This window comes from Eupeodes corollae, chromosome 1, assembly GCF_945859685.1.
Source record: "Eupeodes corollae chromosome 1, idEupCoro1.1, whole genome shotgun sequence".
Lineage (NCBI taxonomy): Eukaryota > Metazoa > Arthropoda > Insecta > Diptera > Syrphidae > Eupeodes > Eupeodes corollae.
This window is the reverse complement of record NC_079147.1, coordinates 198,187,171-198,197,517: the sequence shown is the minus strand read 5'-3', so window position 1 is coordinate 198,197,517 and position 10,347 is coordinate 198,187,171. Positions and strand designations below refer to the sequence as shown.

Below are 10,347 nucleotides of genomic sequence, written 5' to 3'. Positions count from 1 at the left end.
ATGAAAAAAAAAACAAAAACAAGACCATAAAACCATGCACCCGAATTGAAACATGTGTTGTTTTTTTGTCCGTTGTTTCAAAAACAAAGAGTACCTGGTGAATTGAAATTTTGAAATATGTTAGTGATAAATTACTTGTTTTGTAAACAAAACATTGTGTTTTTGAGATGTAACACAGTAGGAAATGGGATGACGCATATCTAGGGATTAAGAAGGATCTGTTTTGTTGTGATTTTTGTGAAGTTAATCTTTTGCAATAACAAGATCATTAAGCAAAAAACAACAAAATATATCTTTAAAATTCTGCAAACATAAAATTAAATTCAAAAAATGTGATTTAGAAATCTTTGAATAGTAGAGTTCTAAAAAGTACAACGTTAGCAAGTTAGTTCTTGAAGGTTTTATAACTAAACCATGCTAAACACTTTTTTTAAATTGTACAGAAATTGGATGTTATCATTTTGTGTTTGCATTTATTGTACAGCTTTTAAAAAAATATGCGAATGTGTTTTTCTGGTGATATTAAGTTATATTCGTTTTACATGATAAAAAGGTTTTTTATTTACTAAACTAATAATTCTTTCTTTTTTTAAGAAAAAATACGTGACTTTCTTGATAATTTATGCAAATGGGTTATTGATAAGAAACTTCTGAACAAATGAAGAAACAATTTGTAAAATAGTATAGGGCTTTAAATGATAAAAGAAAAAAGTCCATAGTCCTTATTTTAAGGTTCAAAGCCGAAAACAAGTAGAAAATAAAAATTGCAGCATTTAGATAAACTTGTTGGCTTCAAAATAAAAAGCCATTTTTTCTTCCAATATTTTAATAAATACACTTTCTTAAGTAAAAAATAATTCTAATTAAATCTTATGAAGCCAACTTTTCTGCAGAAATCAAAAATAATCTTCTGATTACAGTATGGAGAAATATTAAAAAATACTTAACTTTTCCAATCAAACACTTCAGCCGTCCAAATTAGAACGATATAAATATAAAAGATAACTTTGTTTAAATTTGGTGAAGAAAATAATTGCCTACCATCAAAGAACGTTAAATTCGATCTCAAATGAACGCAGACTGTTTGGGATTTTAGTGAAAGCACTGGATAAATTTGTTGGTATCTGAAGCTGGGCCATGTGAGTGACCCCCATTGAAAATAATTGTTTTTATCGTATTGCGTTAGTGGATATGACCCAACTTATATTTTTAATTATTTATTTTTATATATGAAAACACAGTTTGTATTTTACGGCTTCAAACTTTAAAATTTAAAACTTTTGTTTTGATACAATTTAGAATTTGGAGAAACTTTTGTAATGCTTTAAATTATATCCATAAGATCTTTTCTGAGAGAAAGAGCAAATATTCAGGTTCTTGAGAAAAAACCTTGATTATCCCCAATTTTATATTAAGTTGCCTTTAAATTCCTAAAACTCGTCTTCAATTATCTATATGGCAATCTATATTTGCAATCTTACTTTGGCTTCTCTCAATAAAAAAAAAGATATTTTTTTATTGCTCAAGAATTCACCCCGATAGAACCGTTTTTTTGTCTTTAAGTTTTCTCAAAAACTAAAGACCCGGTGTCATTTTTTTCGAAACTTGATATCTTGAAAATGGATCAAAATTTTTTAAGAAACTGAAATGTAAGACGTGTAATAATAAGCTCTTAATAACTGCATATACAAAATATTTTAAATAATAAATAAATTTAAAAAAAAAACGCTCTAACGATTTTCAAAGCAATATCTCTAAAAATCAAGTAATGAAATGATGTTTAAATTTTTGAAAACCAAAATGACGGTTCTATGTTGGGTTCCTTTCTGGAGCAAAATATACAAAAATATTTTTTATTTAAAGAAGCCAAGTTAAGAAAACATAATTAAGAGAAAATTTAATAAAAATAGATTGGTTCGTTTTTGAGAAAATTAGAATTTTTGATTTTTGAGCAAAAAATTTGTATGTACGTTTAAAAAAAATCGACCTAATGGTTTGGGGTGCAGGGGTGAGCACAAGTAGTTAGACGGAATCGCGGGACTCACTTTCTTGAGTTCGAAATGCAATACAAAAAAAGAGAGTTTGTCGTTTTGCTTTGTTAAGAGTTTGTAGGTTTTCTTGTTTTGCTAAAAAAGTTTTCATTTGAATTATTCTTTAAAAAATAAAAATTACTCACAATATTTTGCATATAATGAACGAGATTTTTAGTCGAAACCAATTTTAGTAGAATTTCTTAAAAGTTTTTATTTTTTATATAAACAAATGCAAATTGGATGAATGAAATTAATTTGAAGTCAATAAATTCTATTGCTTCCAAGATATCAAGAAACGAGCATCAATTTTTACCAAATTTGAGTACTATTTTTAGTTTTGTAAAAAAAATTGAATGTTTGATTTTTATACAAAATCTACTGAATGTCGAAAACAATATTTCCTGTGCGATAAAATTAGTTTGAAGCCAATATTTTTAGTTTTTGAAAAGATATTTAAATATTTAAATTAATTTTATTTTATAAAAACTATTGTTTTCAACATTCGGTTAAATTTTGAGAAAAATCGAATTGGTACTTTTTTTATAAAAAATAAAAACCTGAGAAAAAACATTACTAAAGGTTGGTAAAAATTGATTTTCTACTCAAATATCTTTTCAAAAATTTGAGATTATGGCTTTAAACTAATTTTGCATTACAAGAAGTATAGTTTTTAGCATTTGGTAAAAGTTAGAAAAAAGCGACCTGACAAAAAAAAATAAAAACGTACAAAAAAACAATAATAGTAAAAATTTACTTTCCACTCAAATATCTTTTCAAAAACTAAAAACATTGGCTTCAAACTAATTTTATCTTCCAAAAAATGTTGTTTTTGACATTTTTGTTCATATGTATGTATTTGTTTGTATAAGAAATAAAAACTTTTAAGAACTTCTACTAAAATTGGTTTCGACTAAAAATCTCGTAACAAAAATAGATTTTGAATATAGATATAAGCTCTTTCATTATATATAAAATATGGTTGATCATTTTTAAAAATAATTCAATAACTGGCAAGACAAATTGACACACTTGATGATCAGTGTGGATCGCTTCCCAGTTATTTTTTTATTGATTTAATCATGACATATTAAATCAAGCAATTAAAATTGCATGTTGAATTTTTGTATCTACTGTGCCCAGGAGCCAAAAAAACATTTTTATTACACTGCATATTGTGTACGGTGTTGCCGTCATAAAGTCTCATCAAGTGAATTCTAATGAAAACTATTCTTCAGTTTTTATTACCTTTACAATAAAGATTGTTTTGAAATAGGTATTTTTCAAAAACAACAAACAAGATGCGTCATCTCTCCTATTTTCATCATCAACACTATTGGCTACCTGATGTAACATATTTTTAAAATATTCATTCAACCGAAAGGATAATTCCTTTTTCTATATAAATAAAGTTACCTATGTAGATTATATTGAAGCAATAAAGATTATGTATGATACCTGCCTTTCAGTTTTATTACTCTGTTGTTGTTTTTTTTGTGACAATTGCAAAACAAATTGAGACCTGGTTCCGGTTTTTATAGATTAATCCTTTGTTTTTACAAAGACCCTTAAACAGGTAGTTAATGTTTTGATTTTGATTGTATAAAATCTCCAGGACAATGACATTTTGTTATCATAATTGCAATAGCTTTCTTTGAGTGCAGTTTAACGATTTTAATATAAGAAAACGTTTTTAAAAAAATACCAAAATATGTCTACAAAAGCAATTTTCGAATACCGCCACAAGAAGTTCGACCAAAGGAAACGAAGTCGAGATGAGGATACTCTGTCAACAGAATCACTGGAAGCTACTTTTACAAATTTGACTAATTCCACTCCGAAGCGAAGAAAAATTCACAGCAGTGCCACTGCCTATGTCAACGGCATCCAAAATCAATTCCAATCATCGAGCCCTTCAGTTTTTGTACCAGCCTCAAGAAACGTCTACCAATCAATGGTTCAATTGATGAATTTTGACAATCAAATGCCAAGTCTTAACAGACCAAGGACAACGTTGATGTTTCCAATGAATGGAACTATATTCACTGCTCATAATAGAATCAGAATAAAATCGGAACCAATTGATTTCTCAATTCCCTCACAACATTCACCACCTTCCGAAATCCAGACTCAACCAATTACTACTGAAGAAATCAAAACTGAACATTTATTGGTCCATCAAATCAAACAGGAACTAATGGATCTAGAAAATAGCCACAACACCGTACCTTTAATTCCCAAAGAAATCTACGAAGATATTTGTAAATATCGAAGTAATATGGCTAGAAATTTCCCAAGAAAAGAAAGAAGCTCCAAGGAACAGGAGAGACGTGTTAAAAATACTTTTGCCTGTCGAAAAAGTCGAAGAATTGAGAAAATTCAACAAGTTGCTACTGAAGAAGAATACAAATGCTATAAGCAGACAAATTTACAAATGGAAGAGTATGCTATTAGAGCTGCAGTTTATTTTAGAGAATTGATGAAGCTTAGCGAAAAAGTTCCCGATACAAATGATAATTAATAGATTGAAGATATTAAAAACCCCTGTAAATTTTGTATTTTGACCATTATTTGTGATAAGAAATATAATTTATTTGTAATTAAATTCATAAATATTTTGTTTGTATTTATACAAGAGTTTGAATTCAGTACGAATAACAACAACTATTTCTCTGAAGACACAGCAAATTGGCACAATATCCAATGCCGTTCCAAGTTGTTTCTAAATCAAGACAATTTCGCCCGAATTCATTTCTTGCCAAATATAAATATTGAGATTCGCGGAATGGAAGTGAATTAGGATGAAATTTAGCACATTTTTATTTTAATTTCTGTATATACTTTCCTTTAAGTCTAATGCACTTTTGACATCGGCCGAAAAGTCTTTCAAATTAGACATCACCTGTTCATCATCAGTAAATCTTTTTCCACGGAGTTCTTTCTTTAGATTTGGAAATAAAAATAAGCAGAAGAGGCCAAATTTGAGCTATCGGAGGTGATTCAATAAACTGAACCCACATTTTTGCAACGAAGTCATCGCAACGAATGCATTGTCTTGCAATAGCAGAACACCTTTTGTCCATTTTCTTCTGGTTTTTCTTTGATGGCTTCTTTGAAATGTAGGATTTTTGCGTAGTATCCACCGTTTACATTGACATCTTTTTCCTTGTAATCAATAAGCGAAATCCTCTCCGAATGCCATGATTTTTCCAGCCGATTGTGAGACATTAAACTTCTTAGGTCTCCTGTTTTGACTTATGCTCAAAATGATGAACCCAAGTTTCATCCCCAGTCGCAATTTGGGCAGTAAATTCATTTCTCCAGGTTTCCAGGTTTTTCTTGATGTTTAAATCCTTGCTCAATATTTCAAGGCCTCTGTTTATGTTTTAGGACCACCCTTGATAGTTTTATTCTTTCCTTGATATTTCAAGACCTCCCAATAAATCTTTGTTACTGTCTTCATATTTTAAGAACTCCCTAATTGTTTCAAGATCTCCATTTGAACCTCTCCGGGAATCTTTAACCTTCAATGATACTTTGATTCAGTAAATCTGAAGTCCCCAGACCTTCCATAAAATTTCCCGACTGCTTTTGATTTATTCCTGACTGACTTGGTGTTTCAAGACCTTTGTTTTTAAATCTATTTGGTGACATAACAATCATTTAATATTAACGTCTGTGCTTAAAGTGTGTCGTGGAGCAATATGGACATTGTCATTCTATTTTAGTAATAAATAGAAAGGTTGCATAAATTCAAAAGCTCACTAGAAGACTTCACTCACTGTGGCTTCTGAGCAGCTGGAAGCATTCTCGCACCCACCTTAGGCATGACAAGATGGTCATACAGAATTATTTGAAATTGTTGTAGATGATACTTCAAACATTTCTGCAAGTTGTTTCTTCTTTAGTGGAGAATCTTCTAAAACAAGTTTCTCGACTTTTCCGAAGATGTCATAGGAAGTTTCCTCAATCGGTCGGCCCAAGCGGGGATCTTCTTTTATGGACTCTCTACGTTGTTTTAAAAGATTATGTTACTTGTAAATAATTGTTTTGCCAGGCAAGAGTCTACGTAAAGAGAAGAACTTTATGACTGCCCGAAACTCAATTTTGTGCATTATTAAATTTGTCGCTCGGATTGACTTACTCACTCAGCAAAAGCTCAACAACTAATCAATTGATTTGAACCAAGCTCAACATAAATTTCCCAAATAAATGTCCAAAAAAGTATGAGGTAAAAAAATGTCCATCAGGACTGCTCCATCTGCGAACTTTTTGACCCACCCTCGTACCAAGTGGGAACAGGTCTTGAGATTAAATTAAAACCAAAAAAATACCTACATATATGAAAGTAGATATGTATATAGAAAATGTATATGTAGGCATCTGCTTTGTCCGATATTCACACGGACTTTTTGTAAGCGTCTCAATATTTGATCTCAATTATGAACTCGTTTAATGAGGCAAGTAGGGAGATGTTGACATTTGACAGTTTATGGGCTATCAGATATGCATTCAATTTTGTTTTGACATAACAATACTTTTTTTTCAAGTGTTATCTCAAACATAGTCTTCTTCCAATGGAATTCGATAGTGTTTTCCATCTTGAAATAAAATTTCATTTGAAATAAAGTTTTACATTCTCTCAAAAAGAAGTGCTAACATCACTCTTTTCTGAGGAACAATTTAATTTTTAAGACGTTCCTTGTTGTAGCCTTTTTTCAATGAAATTTAATAGAAAATGGCGCTTTTCATTGGTAATCCAATCAGAAAATAAAACGTTTAGTTACCCATCTTAAGCTTGTGCAATGTAGAACACATTTTTGCATTTTTTTTCCATCTAGATGAGGAGTCCAAAACCCGAAAAATCGACGGAAAGACTAGTTTCCTCCCGTTGCAAGCCCTAATATTATACCTCGCTTTAATTCAATAGGTAGACCAACATTCCCATTCGCCTTTGAACATTAAATCTTTTAAAAAATATGGTCATTGAAATTGGTTTGGGAACACAAAATCCCAAACAAATATTTCTATTTCTATTTATATATGTATTTATTCAAAGATTTTTCTTTGACTCATTTTTTAGGTGGTAAGTTCTTTTCCAATTTAAAATAGTCGGATAAATATCACAGTTTAATCTTGTTTTAAAATAATCAATCGGATATGGCTTGAATAAATATCGGAAGTTGAAGTATTTCAACTTAAACATTACAAAACTATTTTTGATACCATATACCATAATCAAGTCAATAATATTTATCTTAGACCCATTTATAGAAATACGGGCTTAACTACCATGACATACTATTTTCACTTTCCGTTGAACATGTTATTTTTTTGTTGTTTTATTTTTGCGTAACCTGCATTATTCCATTATACAAGCATAAAAATAGAGGTATAGCCTACTTTGCAAGCTATGCACTTGTTAAGCTAAGTAGGTATTATGACGGATTAAATTGCTACCTATAAGTATAAATATATGCATAAATTGTATCTTAAACTTTGTAAAGTCCATTTTGTCATCAATCTCTTTCCAGTTCAAGTAATTTAGTCAAGCTCAATCAGTCAATAAACCCGCATTAAAAGAAACAAAGAAGTAAAATACAAAAGGAGAAAAAGTAAAAACTGGATCGCCTTCACCGATTACTCTGGGCCCTCTAGTTTGATATTTTTTCGTTAAACCGATCAAAGTTTATTTTTCAAACCATTAGACCGAAGAAACTTACACATTTGTTTTGTCTATATTTTGCCGGTTTAATATTTGTAAATAGAGTTTGTACATTTACCTATGTAGATATTATATGAGCTCATAAGTGGATAAAGAAGACTCTATGATTATAGGCATAAGGCCTCTTAAATTATATTACACAATGCATAATAATTCTAATCCCGCGCGTAATAATGCAATGCTCATTCACATTGCTTAATTTAACCAATTTATTGTGCACATCTTAGTTTTTGTTTACCGGCTTACTTTGTTTATAAATATTTGAAGATTTTTACTTTTTATAAGAAATTTAAAATAAATTGTCAAAGCTACACATTATCCCTTTTAAACAAAAGGTTGTACCAAATACTTAAATTATACAGTTGTCAGATCTTACACTATGACAAATCTGTCAATAATCTGATAACAACAAAAGACCTTAAGATGTAAAAAGACTTATGGTTTGTTTCATTATTGAAATCAATTTATTTTCGAATTAGATTTTGCCTATTTCGCTTTTTCACAGCATGATTGCTGCTACCATTGGTTAACAATACTTCCAAACAAAATTGGAAGTTTAAAAAGTTTTAATACACTGGGGATGAATGTCAGATTAAAACATTGAAGAATCTGACACTCGTCTATGCTTAAGGTCGGTTCTTTTTTCAAACTATTGTCAACTACTCAACTATTGTTGTAATGTCAAAAAAATTTAGAAACGACTATTGTTAAAATTATTTTTCTGTCAAACTAATTGAGAAGAGAAGAATCCAAAAAAACTAGGGTTTTTCAATAACGGTGGGTAGAAGTCGTGGCGTTTGCAGTGTGGCACGTAGCGCCGCCGTCCTGCTGGAATCACATGTCGTCTTGGTCCATATGGTTCAATTTGGGCCATAAGAAATAAGTTATCATCGTTATGTAGCGTTCTATGTTGATGGTGACCATCACACTAACTTCGTTTCCAAAAAATTACGGACCAATTACGCACCCGTGGCCCGCCCAAAATCTACACCAACTCATAACTTTAAAATTCTCCAAGTTGAAGTCAACGAAACGCCGAGTTCTTGTGCACGGCGAGGAATAGACTGCCTCGGATTCTGCTGTACACTTTCACGTACCACTGCGAAGGTCTAGGCCGATCTTGCGTTCCTTGCACGAACGGGTGTTGGCTGATTGTTTGCTGAACCGGTCGTGTAAGATTTGGCCACTTTGAAGAGTCGACTCTGAAGGGCTGCCACATCTACTGTAAAATGGGCGCAATGCGGGCAACGTTTGCGTTAACGAATACTCATTTTGTTAATAAAGTTTTATCATTAGAACGTGCTGTTCAGTTGTGTAACTTGCCATGACGATTTGGCTAATCCACTGAAAAATAAACAAACCAGTTGACAGATGTCACCAGAACAAAATGGCCGCTATGGGGCGCCAATTTAAAATCCTTATATATATTGTTTATAAACTTTGACAGTTCAACACTTTCAATTTATCTCCTGAGCTGCGTAACTATATATGTATTTGACAATTCAACAGTGAGTTGAGTAACGATGTGATGACTTGATGTTGTTGCAAATCGTAACAATCTCAACGTTTAATAACGATAATAATCGAGGATTGTTAATTAAAGTTAGAAAAATTACAGACCTCTGGCTTTTAACACACGTTGTAGTTTATAAATGATTGTATGGGCTACAATAAGTTAATTGAACCCTAAGGCGTGAGCATCTGTCAAAATTCTGTTTTTACCAATATTAATCTTCCGTTTTTTGTTGGCAGAAGATTTGAGGTGGAAATCACTTTTACATCTTTTATAGTCAAATTGACTATCACCGACCTTTCCGTCTTTGTAAGATGATTCAACTTAATTCGATTGGAAAATTTCATACACAAATACAAATGTCAAAATTTATTTTTTGCAATGCGAAATTTTAAATTGTTTCGTGTATCTAAATAAAAATATCAAATTGGCTGTGTTTGAGTAACATTCCCATTGTTTATGGCTATCACAGCTCTTTAACAATCAACTTGATTATTACCTACATAGATCAAATTAGTCCACTTTGATTGTCAATTTTATAAAAAATCAACTTAGTCGATTCCATCCTTACGAAAATTTAGGGATATATCATCTGAATATCAGAAATGACGGCTACTAATTTAACAAGACAAGTATTCACAAACAAAATAATGCACAAAAAAAACATAAGAAATCCAATTTACCGATCAAAAGAAGTTGTCTAACTAGAAACCTAGAGTTAAATTGGTCAGGTTCAGACGACATAAGGGATTTGAAAGTTATGCAAGTTTCTAATATCTGATTGGCTAGCTGCCAAAACATATATGTACATATACAGGTCGAGATGGGTTTGTAGCTTGAGTGAGCGTGAGGACAATTTGTGGACAGTTATGTTTTTGGTAGAGGTTAGTGAAGTAATGCTCTGAGTTTGAAGTTTATGACATTTGAAAAAACTTATTTCAATGAAGATACATATATGGATTCTTCTGCAGGATTTTAGTGAGACAAACAAAGTCAAGACAAGAAAAAAGTGCCTTAGCACTCTAGGTCTTAAAGAAGCTAAATATTGGCTCTTGAGCACTCAATATTTTAATCCTTAA

General features: G+C 31.0%; 1 protein-coding gene across 1 annotated transcript; it reads left to right on the top strand.

Annotated features, from left to right (window-relative positions):
- Positions 1-3,720: 3,720 nt before the first annotated feature.
- LOC129948007 (uncharacterized) lies at positions 3,721-4,551 on the top strand. Its single transcript, XM_056058809.1, has one exon. The coding sequence runs from the start codon at positions 3,742-3,744 to the stop codon at positions 4,549-4,551; it is 810 nt and encodes a 269-aa protein (XP_055914784.1). The 5' UTR covers positions 3,721-3,741.
- The last annotated feature ends 5,796 nt before the right edge of the window (positions 4,552-10,347 follow it).

Excerpts from the sequence above, each read along its gene's own strand:
- LOC129948007 (XM_056058809.1), top strand. The coding sequence starts at position 3,742 with ATGTCTACAAAAGCAATTTTCGAATACCGCCACAAGAAGTTCGACCAA.